Source organism: Trachurus trachurus (genome assembly GCF_905171665.1).
Source record: "Trachurus trachurus genome assembly, chromosome: 11".
Classification (NCBI taxonomy): Eukaryota; Metazoa; Chordata; class Actinopteri; order Carangiformes; family Carangidae; genus Trachurus; species Trachurus trachurus.
In genome coordinates, this window is record NC_139904.1 from 16,343,319 (window position 1) to 16,359,903 (window position 16,585).

The window sequence follows — 16,585 nt, forward strand, 5'->3', positions numbered from 1 at the left end:
TGGTTGTTCACTGATACAGCATATAAAAGGGTGCATCAAAGTAGCTATTACAGTTCAGAGGTTCACCTGCACCTTTCATTTGTTATTTGCATTTAGTAGAAGGTGAGTGCAGCGTTTCCCTCCCCTACTAAAATAATTATGTGTTCAAAAAGGCACAGCAAGATAGAAATAGAGGGGTAGACTTTGGCTCAGTCCCAAAAGAGCGCTTCCCATTCATGGCAGCATCCGGCCCTCTGACAAAAGGCTTTCAATAGTCCACACACACACACACACACACACACACACACACACACACACACACACACACACACACACACACACACACACACACACACACACACACACACACACACACACACACACACACAGAGACATGCGCACACACTCCTGCTCCCACCAGATTTTCATAACAATGGCCAGTACCAGAGATGGAGCGAGAATTATAGGAAACCTGCACGTGCACACACTTGCAAACACACTGGCAAAACACCGTTCAGTACGCTCGTCCGGAAAACAGTGAAACAATAAGATTTCAAGTATTATTTTTTTTCTCAAGTTCAACCTTTACCCACACTTTATGTATGTCAGAGATATTTTTACTTGTTGAGTAAGTTGTTGGGGTTCGTTCAGCTCTTCAGTTGAGGTTGTGTGCGGCCATATAAACGTCTGTTTGATTAATGGCGGCTGGCATCTGGTCAGCAGCAGCACAAGAGGAGCAGCAATAGATGCCACTCGCTTGAGGGTATTGAGGAGGTATTGAGCACTCGGAGGGATAGTAAAAAAAGTATGACCGTCCCCCTTAAAGTACAAGGTGAATGACTTCAAATGTGCAGTGAGGGGAATGATTGATTGAGACCTTGTGGGTTTTGAAGTGGATTGGTTTGCATATCGTTGGCAGCTGCTAGTTTGCATGCTGGGCACAGTCATGGCAACGTCTTTGCTGCTCTCCTCATCTTTTGTGCATGTTTGGGTCATTTGTCTTCTGGTCATATACACCAGGGCAGCGACTCTGTAAATGATCTGTAAAATGTCATAAATGATGAGAAATGCAAAGGTCAGGTATTCAACTTGAGCTTGTTTTTATGTGTCAGTAGTTGATCCAATTAACAGTCACATATGACAAAGAATGTCAAAATGATTGATTAATGGCTGAATCAACTAGTCAATTTACTGACTAATTGTGGCAGCTCGGATTTGGACTGTAAGAAAGTTAAATTAAATATTAAACAGTGGCCAGGAGGGAGATATTGAGCTCTGAGTGTGCTTTTGGTGCAGTGAATGGTACAGTGGAAGATGACGGAGATCATTTTGTTCCTCTGATCAATAATACAATGCATGCAAAAGTTTGGGCACCCCTGGACAAAATTTCTGTTAATGTGAACAGTTAAGCAAGTGGAAACTGACATGATCTCCAAAAGGCGTGAAGTTACAGATGACACATTCCCTTTACATTTTAAACAATATATCATTTTATTTTCATCTTTTACATTTTCAAAATGACAGAAAAGGAAAAGGGCCTGCAGCAAAGGTTTGGACACCCTGCATAGTTGGTACCTAGCACCTAAAAAAAAAAGTAAATAGTAAATATCTTACTACCTTAGTATCTGAGAGCTCAAGTCTCCAGGTTAGGTTGCTTTGTTTCCCTATTCACTCTAAAATTGTAGAAAACAAAAATAATATACACTGATATTGCTTAAAATATTGGAAAAGAGTGTTTCTATATGCCTGGTCTACACAGTGAGTGAAAAAGTTGGAGTTAATAGTAGTTCACCATGAGGACTGTTTAGAGATCAGCTTCATAAACTGAAGTGGGAGGGATTTCCAATGAATGGAAGAGACGGGATTAGCATATTAATAGGTTCTAGCTCCTCCTGCTCTCGCTCTCTCAAACTCTCTCCTTCCCCACTCAACTCTTTCAGTTGAGCTCTGTCCTCCTTTTCCTCTCATTCAGCTTGAAACAATCGCTGCAATTCTCTCTCTCTTGCCCTCTTTGTTGCACTGTCTCTGTTTCCTTTTGTTTTTCTGCTTCTCTCCTACTTTCCTTCTCCAAGGGAAGACGATAACTTTTCTGTTTGTTTCTCACTGAGGAGAGTAATTGTCTTCTCCGTCTTTTGTGACCACCAACCCAACTTGAACTTTTCTCTTTTTTTTTGCTGGAGGAGCAGCAGCGTTCTCACCGTAGCAGCAGGATCCCCAGTCCTCTCCTGGGTGACAGGCGCTTCACACTTCCACGGCAACTGTGTAACTACGCAGGGCAAGGCAATGGGCAGAAATCAGGCAAAAAAACAAACAGTGTTGTCATCAGAGAGGCGCCGGCGCTGAGGAGTAATTCAGAAGTGGACAGAGAAAGAGAGAAGAGCGAAGAGAAGTTTGTGGATCAGAGTAACTTTCACATATCTGGGGATTATTCTTGACATGTGCAACTGTGGATAACAGGAAAAGATTAAGAAGACCACACTTAACAAAGCAGCAACTCTTTGAAGGATGGGATTTTTCTCCAATTTCCCTTCTGACTTTATGTCTGTAGCAAATTCACACTTTTTACAAAGTGTCCACAGACCAGAAAATTAGCCCTTTTGTGGATTTATGTCTCCGGAAGAAGAATCTGTTGGCTAACAACGCTGCTGAGAAAAGTTGGAGATAAAAATCTCTACCTTTGAGACTTAGTGTGTGTGTGTGTGCATGTGTGTGCATTTGTGCAGTGTGTCTATTAGGGTTATGTGAGAGTTCCCTCGCAGTTGCACCAGGACATTATTGTGTTTATTTATGTAACTTCCGTGTGCACGAGGAGTTCGACCGAGTGTGATGCGAGGTTGTGAAGCCGCGAGCTGTCTATCTGTCCTCGGAGCAGAGAGACACAGGGACGGACAGACATGTGTGTCCATGGCGACGAGTGGCTGTAGCCCCTTCCCCATGTGCTGGGAGAGAGGTATGAATGAAATCTCCTTTTTGCACACACACAGAAAACAAGTGGCATGAAGCCCCTCCACAGTGACATCTGACTCCATGGGAACTGACTTGGTGTATTGCCAGAGCTGCCGTTGCTCGTGTGTGTGTGTGTGTGTGTGTGTGTGTGTGTGTGTGTGTGTGTGTGTGTGTGTGTGTGTGTGTGTGTGTGTGTGTGTGTGTGTGTGTGTGTGTGTGTGTGTGTGTGTGTGTGTGTGTGTGTGTGTGTGTGTGTGTGTGTGTGTGTGTGTGTGTGTGTGTGTGAGGCAGGTTTAAGCGCTGAAAGCCAGCAGGGTGACTTGTCAACAAAAGTCATTACCACTTGAAATTGGCACAGTAAGCCAGGACGGTAGCACATTTTTATCTAACTGTGACATATCCCTCAACAACTTTACAGTCTTTCCTCTGAGGTGTGTGTTCTCCCAGTCTCTCTCTCTCTCTCTTTCTCTCAGGTATAATTACCTGCTAGAACATATCAATTTTCTTTTAATGGAGGAGAGAGGAGGCGCACAGGGAAGATGGGGAAGCTAGAGAGTGAAAAGAGATCTCTGTATGTTTCTCTCGCGGCTACAATCCCCCCCATACTCAGCAACAGACACACGCACATCTCAAACTCAGGGGGTATTTCTTGTCGTCGGACATTCCCAGATGAAGTTAGCATGAAATTCCAGGAAGTGTGTCAATGTCGGGACTTCTTATTCAGGAAAAACGTCAGCCTGAGGTGCATTGTCCTTTTTCTGTTGGTGCTCACACACACTGAGCCTTGACCCGTCCTTTTTTATTTCTCTCCCTGGTATCTTATTTGTTCAGCGGTGTTTCGTCTTTGCCAGTGTTTGTTTCGTCGGGGACGGGGATTTTCTGAGCACGGTTTCTTTCAAGTTACAAGTGCAACAAAAAAGGAAGGAGGAGAAAATATGTAACGTCAGTTGTGCGAGTGACGAGATGGTTAATTTGCTTTCCTGTCAGGTTGTCATGTTGCACATGTTCTTTCATCTTTCAGAGTGATTTTGAACCAGGTCTCAACATTATAGATGATATAAAAGTGGGTTTATATTTCCTTTATCCTAGAATTGTTGCAGAATCTGAATGTTTCAACTTTAAATCCAGCACAACAGAAATGAGTAGTTAACTAATCACTTAGCTGATGAGAAGAAAATGAATTGACTATTTTGATAGTGGGTGAATCACTTGAGGCTGTTTACTGTTGAAGATGTTTCTTTGGCCTCTGTTAAACTGTCATTGACATTATTTTTTTTTACATTTTGCTCACAGCTAATCAATTAAAGAAAACAATTGGCAGTTCATAATTGTTATTTTTAGAGGGGCTTTAGAAATTCAACCCTAACTCTCCATCCTTCCTCATCTCTCTAACCCCTGACTTGCTCTCCTCTCTCCCACAGAATATGACAGACACCTAGCAGCTGCAGTGTCAGCAGGGAAAACCATGGCGACAGCCTACCTGGACCCCAACCTGAATAATACCCTCCTGGGAGGCGCCAAGTCACGGCTGAGTGCAGGAGGGTCAGACCGAACCATGGCTGGCTCCGTGGACAGAGTGCTCAAAGTCTTCCATCACTTCGAGACCAACACTGAGAACAGTTGCTGGTCGTCCAATATCAGATATGGAGATGCCACTGATGTCAGGGTAAGAAGAGAGACACACTATATGATAAATTATTAGAGACACCTTACAGTTAATGGCATGCAATTCATAAGAACTCACACTATGGCATCAACAATTTAATCTGAAGGAACTTGAAGATTGGTCATTTTATCTATTTTTGTCTTTGTGCTGTCAAACCCCATGAAAAGAATCTGTCCATCTCTCAGTTGCATGAGGATTTTCCTATCAAGGCCAATTGTATTAAAGCTCAAAAAATGGTCACAGGTACATCTTCATTTTTTGAATGAGGCCTAACAGTGAAGAACTTTTGTTATTGTCATACATATTTAAACATTAATAATGTGCATTTCTTGGTGATAAAATGTAATATTTTAGTGAGTATTTAGAGCAGTGGGGCCGTGTGTGGTAATAACTCTGAATTAACTGCAGTGTTTATATTGTTAAAGGGAGAACATGTGTTCCACTGTAACAGCGTAGCTTCATAATATGCTTCTAGTTAGTAGCATAATATAGTTATATTATTGTAGTTTTTGGACTGCTTTGGAGCTCTGCATGTTGGTTTTACTCTTTTCTTCTTTTTTATAAAGCCAGTGACCAATAAGGAAACAACACAATGACACTCCATGCTCAAACTTTGTCCTTTCTGCAACACATCTTTATTTCACTTTACAAAATCTGCACTTTGTTTATTTTGTCCATTTTTACAACACAGATTATTTACCCTTCTCATGGGATTTTGTTGACAGTAAGAATAGAAATACATTTCAGGCCATAATTTACTACAACTCAACAATGTAACCTTCACAGCCGTGATATTTTGTGGAAGGTAATTGCATTGTATAGAAGTGTTTGTGACATTGTCTCCACCTCCTATATATTACAGTTTTTCCCCTGCAGCAGTTTTTATAGGTGAATTCTTGCTGTTTGTCCTTAACTCAAGGTCCTAGCTGTCTGCTCTGATAAAGGACACTCAGCGCAATGAGATTATTTTGCTTGCAAATACATGTAACCCCAGGACACCATCTGTGCTTGTGCTTGTGTGTGTGTTTGTGTGTGTACCAGTCTGAGTTTACTTAGCAGTATGCTTTTAGATGCAGTCCCATGACACAGAAACTGCTTAGTGCTGGTCAAACTTCAGTGGTCATACACGTCACTGCAAATATCCCTCTTCTGTTCCTCCCTTCTTCTTCTCCACCTCTTCTTCCATCACTCCCTCCTTCAGTATCTGGGTCAGACCCCCTAGCGTTTTGCATGGCAACACACATGCTTCTCTGAGCATTGTCGTGCGTGTGTGTATGATGTCTGTCAACTTGTTTGGGTGGGAATGTCATATTAAATCACTTGGAATCACCTACGCACACACACATACATAGATAGCCTGATGCCCTCATTGACCTGATGCAAAATGCCGGACAGAAACACAAGCGCAGTTGGCACACGGATGACTTTACAGAGGTTTTTGTCCGCTGGGCATCTCTGTTATAGTCAATAGTTACCACACATCTGTTCGTATATGTGTTGGACAACTTTATCTTTATCCGTGGTTACTTTTCTAAATGATGCTTGTTGTGACGGGGGAATTGGGTAAAAAAAAAAACTAAACGAATAGCAGTAAAATTGTTCATTCTTTGTTTGCAGGGAATCATCCAGAAAATTTTGGACATCCACAAAGTACGCTGGACGTCTTGTTTCGGCCTGCGTCTCAGCAACAGCCAATCCAGAGACCAGTTGCACTGGCTCCACCCCGATATGGGCGTTTCTCATGTCCGAGAGAAATATGAACAGGCACGACCAAACGAGGAGTGGAGGTAAGAGAAGACAAGTGCATGTGTGTGCATGTGTATCCATCAAAACATTCGATCAGTCAGTATGAGGCGACACTAATGTAAGAAATGGAAGATGTGCTGAAGTGTAAAATGCTGCGCTCAGTGCATCAAGTGTTGGATCAGACTGCGATTATAAGACAGCGAACGACATGCGACATGCAAAGCCCAAAGACAACAGATAACTGAGGGCGGCAAGATGCTCAGCAGAAGGATTTAGCCGTTTTCCTGTTTGGCTTGACATTGATTTTTAGGGTTTTATTTCCTATATTTACACCGGATTGCCAATTTGAGCTGCATCTCTTGTCATTGGCATTTTATCAGTTGTATTCCTGTTGTCTTTTTTTAAAGAGGTGATGCATGTGCCTGAGCTACAGTAATGCCCTTTTTGAAAATGTGTTATTTGTCTTCCTTATATTGTTTGCTCTTTCCTGTCTGGTTTCTGTCCTTTTCATTATTTATCACTGTGCATGGGGCCCTTTGGGGATTAATGAAGCTATCTAGGCAGATTTTTTGAGAACATTTTTTCAAGGAAAGTGCTTCCACGACCTAAACAAGGATCTTTTTTTTTTTTTTTTTGAAGAAAAGCTGCAATGTTACACTTTATTACGTTTCCTGCTTTGGGTGCCTGCCTAGATGTGATTTATTTGGCCTTGTAAATCCAGTGTGTCCCCACACGGCGAGCTGCAGCAGCCTGCCCTATTGTATACCAAAAGTAGCAGAAGTGATTTATCTCAAACAGCGCCATGGTAAAATAGCATGACCCGTCTGTCGCGTGGTGATGGGGAGGCCTTGTGTGCGCTGCGGCGGGGTTGTGTTGGATTGGCAGTTTGGATGTTAATGCACTGGTATAGGCTGGCTTCATTGTGGTGGTCTTGGTGCTAATCCTATTGTGAGGTGGAGACCTTTTGAACTGTGACATGAAGAAAGAGAGAACCAGATGCCTTCTTTGTCTAACCAAGTCAACAACTCTGTCTGTTTCTACTTCTGCTCCGTCTCTTCATTTGCATTCTTGCATGTTATATATTTCTTCTCCTTCCTCCTCCTCCTCCGGCCATTTTTCCTCTTTTACTCACCATCATGTCCTGAGTCATATTTCCTCCCCTCTCTTCTCTCTTAGCCCTCACTGGCACTGGCTTACCACTGACTGTGCTTTCTCATAGTTTACATTTAACTGGATTGTTTTGGAAGCATGTTTGCCAAATTCAACAACTACTTAAAACTCATAAAAGACTTGTCCCAACATTTTTTCCTTGTGAATATAGAAAAGCAGCATGTCTCAGCTACTTTTTGATTCTCACACTACTAAGTTGGAAAATGGTTTTGGTTCGGCTCTTCAAAACATATTCACTCTCTCCTTCATCTCTTACATTGTAGGTATGAATTAAGGATCCGGTATCTTCCAAAGGGCTTTGTGCAGCAGTTTACAGAAGACAAACCTACACTCAACTACTTCTACCACCAGGTACCCGCACTCACACACAAACACACTCACACAGAGGCACCCAGACACACAAACATATTTCATTTTCTGCCAGCGGCCAACGCTGAGGCATATGGCATTGCTAGAAGACAGTGTGTCGGCCTTTGGGTAATCTAGGTCAGTAGGACCGTGCATGTGCTGTGTTTTTTTTGTTTTTTTAGAGATACATGGCTTCTCATTTGTTTCCTTGGGTATTTTTTTCAATGAACATGTTGTGGCATGTATTTGTGTCCTCCAGGTGAAGACTGACTACATGACGGATATTGGGGATCAGGTGGAACAAGATGTAGCTCTCAAACTGGGTTGTCTAGAAATCAGGTGGGACCGGTGTCTATTTTCTTTTTATATTAAAAGCTAAAAGGCGCGATCCCATCAGATTCTCTCTGAAAGTTACTTAGTTGGTGCATTAAAAAAAAAAATCCTGCCTCAACAAGCAGTTGGGTTCAGTTCTAGTTGTTTTGTAATGAACAATCTGTGTTTACACTTCAGCTACTCTGGTAATTCTTGCCCAAAGATTTGTCAGTGTTTATTAATCATTATTCAAAGCAACAGCTATTTCTTTTTCAACTGTAATTCCATTGTGGTGTGCGCTGTGTACAAACACGGAGAACAAGAGAATACATTTTAATACATTTTCTCTGTGTCCCACTGGTTTCATTTCCAGGAGGTTCTTTAAAGAGATGAGAGGAAACGCCCTGGATAAGAAATCCAACTATGAACTACTGGAGTAAGTATTTTCTCCATGAGCGAAGCACACACCAAATCTGGCTCCTCACTTTTTTGGGCCACATCCTCCGTCTACCTGTGAAACACGTTCAGTAACTCTCCATAACCATGCCATCCGTCTTTGGGTACAGTTAACTCTGTGTCTAGAAAACTGTGTCTGGAAACATTTAAAAATCAGAGCTTTGGAGCTGTCCAACTGTGATTCAACACGTTTCTTGTACTGGTGCTTAGGAAGTCTACAGTCTATCTGCAGTTTTGTATTTTCAACACAGCTTTAATCTTGATTTTGCTATTTGTATTCATTCACCCGTCTACATATTTATTGGTATTTTACTCTCATTCATTTTCGACCGGTTGCTCTGTCGTTTTTTTTGCGCCTCTGTGTCGATCCACTAACAGCTCTCTGTTAGATGGAAGTCAATGAAGAGCATTAACAAACTCCAGTCCTAACAAGGCTTGGCTCTAATGTGGTCTGATTCTAATGAGCTGCCCTCCTCCAGCGCAGTCTTTCTCTCTGTCCATCAGCCTAACGAGCTCTCCAATTAACTGAGAAGAATGCACACTGTCTTTCCATTGAGATCTCTTTGTCTCTCTTTTTCGTCCCCCCAGTCTTTCTCTGTCTGTCTGTCTCTTTTCTTTAAACCCTCATCCTCTATTTTTGTCTGTTTTCTTCCTGTGTTATTCCTCTTTTGTTTTGTCTCGCTCCCTTGTTGCATCTCTGTTGATTGGAAAAAGATGTTGTGTCTTGCATATTTTAAACGAACAAGAGAAGGAGATGGAAAGTGCTGTTGGGGTTTTTGAGACACCAAGTTGACAGTCGGCCATCAGGGGCTGCTGGGCATGAGTTGAGTGTTCCTACACACTTGGCTCTAGCTCGCCCTGGAGAAATCCGACAGAGTCCTGTTTTGTTCAGCTTAACAAACAAATCATTAGCACAAATTTATTAGTTCCGTTGTTTTTTTTACCCCTTCTTGAACATTTTCATCGCACACTAGCAAAATCCCAGAAGTAAAGAGTTTATTTTACAGGTCTATAATTCTAAATATTTCTAAATACTCCCTTTATCACTTCCTGGAAAGACACTAAGTTTAAACCAAAGTAAATATTGATTCATTATTCTGTTATCATTAGACATTGTACATGTGTTGGATGCCTGCTTGTAGATAAATATATGTTTTTGCTCCACTCTGTAGGGTATGGTAGCAGTTACTGAGAAATGATCAACTGTCATTACTCTTAAACTATGTGAAGTGTTTGAACATTGTAAGGATTTACTGAAACGACACAACTCTAGGATACATCATTGTATTGGAAATGTATTTTCATATATGTATTTTGTATATTGTCTACAATTCGACCAGTGTAAGTTTTTCCTCAGCTTTGCCAGGAATACAAAGTACTGACTAGTTTCCCCTTCTCCAGCCACAAAACATATGTTCATGTTGGTGATCAGCTGGCTGTAGTTGGCAGTGGTCTTTGTGGTTTACGAGCAAATGCAAAGCATTGAATCGGTCGGTCTTTGTCGGTGCTCGTTCTCTGTGATGATAATAATAGTTTGGGACTGATATATGACCTACGTTGGAGGAACAAGAGGGATGATGTAAGTCCTGAGCCTGTGCCTCACTCTCTCTTTGCTCTTTTCCCTCCTCCTCCCCCTGTACTTGTCTTTTCTCTAGAGGAGTTTGAGTCATTAGCTAGCTTCCTGTTTTAGCTCTGTTCATCTTTCTTTGTCTCTGCGGTCTCCCTCTTTGTACTCTTCCCTGCCTCTCTCTATCTCTCTATTTCTGTTTTCTCTCAACCCCGTCTCTTAGGAAAAGATGAGTAGTACTCTGTAGTCAGGACTTAGTCACAGCTTTCTGTTTCTGTTTCTGTTTTCTGTTGCTTGTCTTCAGTTGCACGTCTGCCTCACTTGTATCTCTCTGTAAGCAGTTGTTAGTAATTTTTCAGCAGAGGAAAAAATAAGCTGCCGAGATCAGATAATGAAAGTAAAGTGCTTTCCGATTAACATTCCTCTGTGTAATTACAGCATAATAAACACGCCTCTGTATCTCTCTCTGTGTCTCCTTACAGGAAAGATGTTGGTTTGAGGCGTTTTTTTCCAAAAGACCTGTTGGATTCAGTCAAGGTGAGAGTGAAGGAGTGAAACATCCCTGTATAAAATACATAACTTTCTCCTCTCAATATATCTGTGTAAAAAAAATGGTTCAGTGAAAGGATTTATGATCAAAACCTCAGTGTCCCAGTAGTGTGACTAAATCATGCCACCTCCACACTCAGAAGCTGCTATCATAGTGTTGCCACAAGAAACAAAATCTTGTTTGAACTGCAGCTCCCCCATATAAAGGGAGGCTCTTCTGGACTGCTCTTTTTTTCTTAAAAAAAAAAAAAAAAAAGTTACTTGACGTGTTGTTTGGTCCGTCTGACAACATGTGAAGAAGTCCAAGACTCCACAGCTCTAAAATTAAATCTTGCCTAATTCCGATGAATCAGGATGAGTAAGAGAACAGAGTAACCAACACTTTACAGATGAGAGTGATGGATATTTACTTTTATGTTGGCTTCACCTTTTAAAGGAGAAATACACACATTTACATTCTGGCAGAGAGCAAAGCAGCAGCTTGCAGCCTCTTAGCCCAGCTTAGTATAAAACAGGAGGAAACAGTCGATCTGCTCCGACTAAAGGTAAAAAACAAACAAACAAAAATAATTCATTTTCATATTATGTCTTTTTGTCTCTACAAAAACTGCATGAACTTGCTGTGGTTTTATGCAGTTGTAAGCTGGACTGTTTCTTGGCTGGGGGGAACTGCCAGTCTGCCACACTGCCCAAAACTGCATATTTCACAGCTCAGACATAATTAGTTTATTAATGAGCCTTAGAGATGTTGGTCGAAGATTGTGTTACCTTTGGTCAGATACCAGCTAGCTATTTCCCCTGTTTTCAGTCTGTACGGTAAGCTCAACTGAGCTAATGTGTAAATAGTACAGACTGAGCACAGCTTGGTTAGATTGAAACACTGTTATGTGTTCAGTTTAATTGTATTATGAAAAAGTATCAGGGATTTGTACTGAACTTTGTTTACACTGATTTGTGGCAAATCTTCAGCATCGTGGATTTATTGTTTCATTCAGTTGGTTTAAACAGAGTCTGACAGATTTGTATTGTGCCTGTTTGTACGTGATGGCTCAGGGTGCTTGCATAATGAACAGTGTCTGTGTCAGTGATGCATTTACGGCACGCGTTTATGGGGAGCGTTCTTGGTGTGTGTGTGTGTGTGTGTGTGTGTGTGTGTGTGTGTGTGTGTGTGTGTGTGTGTGTGTGTGTGTGTGTGTGTGTGTGTGTGTGTGTGTGTGTGTGTGTGTGTGTGTGTGTGTGTGTGTGTGTGTGTGTGTGTGTGTGTGTGTGTGTGTGTGTGTGTGTGTGTGTGTGTGTGTGTGTGTGTGTGTGTGTGTGTGTTTGTAAGAAAGGCCTAGTGACCCGAAAAGGTCTTGATGTCAGCAGGCGGGCAGACAGATGCTCAGTAGAGGGAGAGAAACTGTGTGTGTGTGTGTGTGTGTGTGTGTGTGTGTGTGTGTGCGACCCCCGGGTCATGTTTAAATGACGTTTCAATGAGGAGGGAGGGGGAGGCGACATTGTGCGTCTTCTTCGGGGTTCCCCCCTCCCCTTGTCTGTTAAGCTCTGCTGACTCCCCCTTCATCAGCTGCCCAACTACCTCCTCTCCTCTCTCCTCCTTTCTGTCATTTTCAGCTTCTTTTGCAGACATGACATCATACATTTGCCCTGCAGCCTGTTTTATGAGCCACGAAGATGCACACAGTGACACACATTACACACATAAGAGCAGCCAGACATCCAATAATTGCCCTGATCCCACTTGATTGTAGATGTCTGGATTGATGTTGTAATCTAATAATGACTTCTTGGATTATTTTTTGAATACAAAAAGACAATGGGTGGAAGCATTTAGTGACTTACATTTGAAATATCCTGAAATACAGAGAAGGTTCACAGAAGTAAGATTGTACTTTTGTGATTAACACATTTTTTTTATAGCCAACAAATTATTGAATAGTCAAGAAAATAATCAGATCAATCAATAATGAAAATGATCGATTGTATCTCTGATGAGGGGGTTCTGTCTCTGTCTTTCTGTAAGGTTGTGTACATATTCATATTGTATGTTATCAGTTAAAAGCATTTGTGGTAATTTTAAACCGTTGATAAGTTTCTGACAGATCTGCTTCCCACACACATGAATTTGTGTTGGAGGTGTGTGTGCGCGTGTGTGTGTGTGTTATTGTGAGAGAGCGAGAGAGAGAGAGTACAGCTGTCATTTACGTTTCTGAGGTTCACTCTGGTGAAAGGGAATGGTAGTCATTTAATGGGATTATTCTCCCTCAATGGACTCTACTACACACACACACACACACACACACACACACACACACACACACACACACACACACACACACACACACACACACACACACACACACACACACACACACACACACACACACACACACACACACACACTAACCCCAGAGCAGATGGTTGTGGTAGTAAACAGTGACTGATGTTAGCTGTTGTAAAGAGCACAGTCTGTTCATTCATGTTGACAGGCTTGGCACCAGGTTTAGTTAAATTGACCTCAGTGGTGTTAGAGATCAAAGTTTGATCAACCAGCTCCAGCTTGAGCTGAACGCTCTGTTTCTCTTCATAGAGCAATAATAACACATTGAATCAAGGCGCTGAGATATGTTGTTTTAAAAGACCATACATTTACTATACATCCCTGTTACTTATCTGGAAGTTAACCTCTATTTAGGGTATAAAAATACAGGCCTAAAATATGTTGTACTTACTATGGCTTACTTGTTATGTATATGATACTTACTGTGAGTTCATAATGATCAAATTAAACTTAATATTTTAAATCAGTGATGATTGGAATAAAGAGAAACAGATAGTATAGTCTCTTCTGATGTTTCTATTGTTTCTAAACTGAATATTTGTTCAAATGTTTTGAAATGAGGTCATTTTTGTTTGTTTGTCCAAATCACTTCCAGCCACCACTTGAACCAATCATATTTTAGAAAACACAGAGGCTACCACTTTTTACCTGTAAACAGACTCATGGGCTTTTTCAAAATAATAAAGAAAAAACATTGTGTGAGTGCTGTGAGCGGTCAGATGAGCGACCAGCCTGTTGCTATCGTGAAGTGATAGCCACTTGCTATACTTCCTCTCAGGAAGGGTGGACACTAGGGACTGACAGTATCTGTGTGTGAGTGTGTGTGAGCATGCGCTGGAATTCTAGGAATTAAAACAGTGATCCTATCAAGAGCTTGAAGAACATACAAGAGCGCACACACACACACACACATTATACTTTGTAATCACATATGTGTTATGAAATCTGGAAATTACACATAAACACTCACAGAGCTGAACGCATGGGAACGTTCCAGATAAGTGTGTGCAGTGCATGGATGTGTATGTTTACGTGTGGGTTTGTGAGATCTCTGATTCCTCCAGGCCTTAATGAGTAGTAGACAGATGATAACAGGGCTCTGTACTGCTGAAATACAGTAAAGATATTAAAGCATTCACTGTATTGAGAAATGCAAAAACATGAGTGGAATAAATAGTCTGTGATTGAACACAGTCGATATTATCATATTCATATTATGGTTTATGAAGGATTGTGCACACAGAGGGTTATAAAACACTGAGCATCCCCTGATAATACAACATGAGTTTTAACCTTATTAAACTTTCCAGAAATCTGTCAGGTCCAGTTTTGTTATATTTGTTGTCAATAAATCAACGCAACTGATACATGACTGTAATTCCAATAATCATTGCTGTGAAACTGCTCATTTATTTTGTACAGATTGACCTTAATGTAACGTACTAGTCTGCTGTAATTCTGCACATTTTTTTTTTAAGCCTGGTCTTTACTGCACTAAATCTCCTCTAATCTCTATCTTAATCTATATATGTGGACTATTTATAGCTTGGATTTGTCCATACAGTACAAGTGCCTGTGTTTCGTTATGTAGTTAGTGCGTTTTTGGACCATAATGTCACCCATATACTTTTTTAATGTCCTTAATACTGCACATTTGTGCATAGATGGATGTAAAGGCCAGAGATCATATGAGGGGATGGACAGGTCAGAAAGGTTGGTTGTTAAATCCTCATAAGTCTGGGTGTTTTGTACATATACATCAGATAGTGAGGATTATCTACAGCATCTTTCAGCTGTATGTCCATATATGTGTGTTGTATCTTTATGTCTAAAATGGTAAAGTATAGAGGGGGATGTAAATGCTAGAATTATGTTCCTAGATGGATTTTCTGTCCCATCTGTCTCCTCCGTGGCGACACAACAGCCTTAAAAACAATCAGTCTCAAAAAAAAAAAATCTGACTGTAAGGCCAACAGAGAAAACACAGCTGCCACTCTGAATGGCTGTAAGAGCACACACTCTACGTGCTATATAGTGAGATCTTAAGTTAGCGTGTAGATGAATGAACAGACTCTTTTGATGTTTAATTGAGTGGTAACTAACACAGCCAATGTGCCTTTGTTAAGATATTGATCTGAACGGAGAGTGGCCCTAGAATGAAGTGCTGAGGTCAATTTGATCGGCACCAGAGTGGACTATTAGTTAATCAATGTCCTTCTCGCTGAGTGTCCCTGTCACCCTGCTGCACCCACGCAGAAAAACACACTCACATCATCACATCAGGACTTAACCTCTGCTACATAACAATTAAATGAAGAAACCTGTTGTTGTTTTTCTTTCTTTCTTTTTTCCTCTCTTCAGGCTAAAAGTCTTCGCAAGTTGATTCAGCAGACGTTTAAGCAGGTGGCCAATCTCAACGACGAGCAGTGCATCCTTAAGTTCTTGGAAATACTTGCACCCATCTACCGCTATGACAAAGAGTGCTTCAAATGTGCCCTCGGGGTAGGTTTCTTCTTCCATTCTTGATTGCACTTTGCTTTGCTTTGAGAGCTCTGGTTAGAAGCATTAGATTGACCCCTTTTGGTCGCATCAGGTCCTGCATGCACGCTGTTCAAAAGAGAGTGTCTTATAATTTTATAACCACCTTTGTGTGGCTTATCCTCTCTCCTTTTTCAACTCTCTTTCCTCTCCCAACAGTCCAGCTGGGTGATCCAGGTGGAGTTGGCTATTGGGCCAGAGGAAGGGATCAGCTACCTCACTGACAAGGGATCCACGGTGGGTTTATCAGAGACCACAGCTGGACGCTCCTGATAATGTTTCTACTTAAAGTGAAAAGCACCGATTAGGTTTAAGCAGGTCAACATGATTTCATTTCTGCTTTCTCTTTTTGTACCCAGCCTACCCATCTAGCTAACTTTAACCAAGTCCAGTCCATCCAGTACTCAGCTATGGAGGAGAAGGACAGGAAAGGCATGTTACAGCTCAATGTCGCTGGAGCTGCTGAGGTACTACCAGTCTGTCTGTCTGTCTCTTTTCCCTTATAAACTAAATTAATTACCGTGACCAGGTACTGAACTTTTTTTTTTTTTTTTTTTTTACAATTTGATGAGTCTTGCCAAATCAAGTTAGTGATCAATGCCATTTTTCGTGTAGAGGCCGCTTTAATATTAATCTAGGAAACCCTTATTTCACATTCCAATTGTTCTTCTAAATGTTGGTTGTTTGGATGGGGGGTGGAGAGTGTGATCATAGAGAACAGGAGGCACAGGTGCAAATGAGTTGATCTTGTTAAAGTTTATGGTTCTTTAAGTTTTGTAAAGTATTTGCTGTGGAATCGCTGGAATAAACAGAGAGAGCAAAGTCTGCAGCAATGTGAATAACGTGATCTATTGTGGAAACACATCCAAGACACCAGACTACCACTGAAAAAGTGTCACTTTACTTTAGTAAAAGGAGCCACTACGTGTTGGGTAGAGAGAGAAATCCAACTGTTTAGTTTAGGGAGCAG

General features: G+C 41.3%; 1 protein-coding gene across 1 annotated transcript in view; it reads left to right on the forward strand.

Moving 5' to 3' along the window:
- LOC310994112 (focal adhesion kinase 1-like) overlaps positions 1-16,585 on the forward strand; it is a gene marked incomplete at its 5' end in the record, with an annotated part of 59,292 nt that overhangs the window by 19,328 nt on the left and 23,379 nt on the right. Inside the window, 9 exon segments of the mRNA XM_083982674.1 lie at positions 4,347-4,591; positions 6,209-6,378; positions 7,771-7,858; positions 8,115-8,194; positions 8,541-8,603; positions 10,673-10,727; positions 15,439-15,579; positions 15,775-15,852; positions 15,975-16,082. Coding sequence (XP_083838800.1) covers positions 4,347-4,591; positions 6,209-6,378; positions 7,771-7,858; positions 8,115-8,194; positions 8,541-8,603; positions 10,673-10,727; positions 15,439-15,579; positions 15,775-15,852; positions 15,975-16,082 — 1,028 coding nt within the window.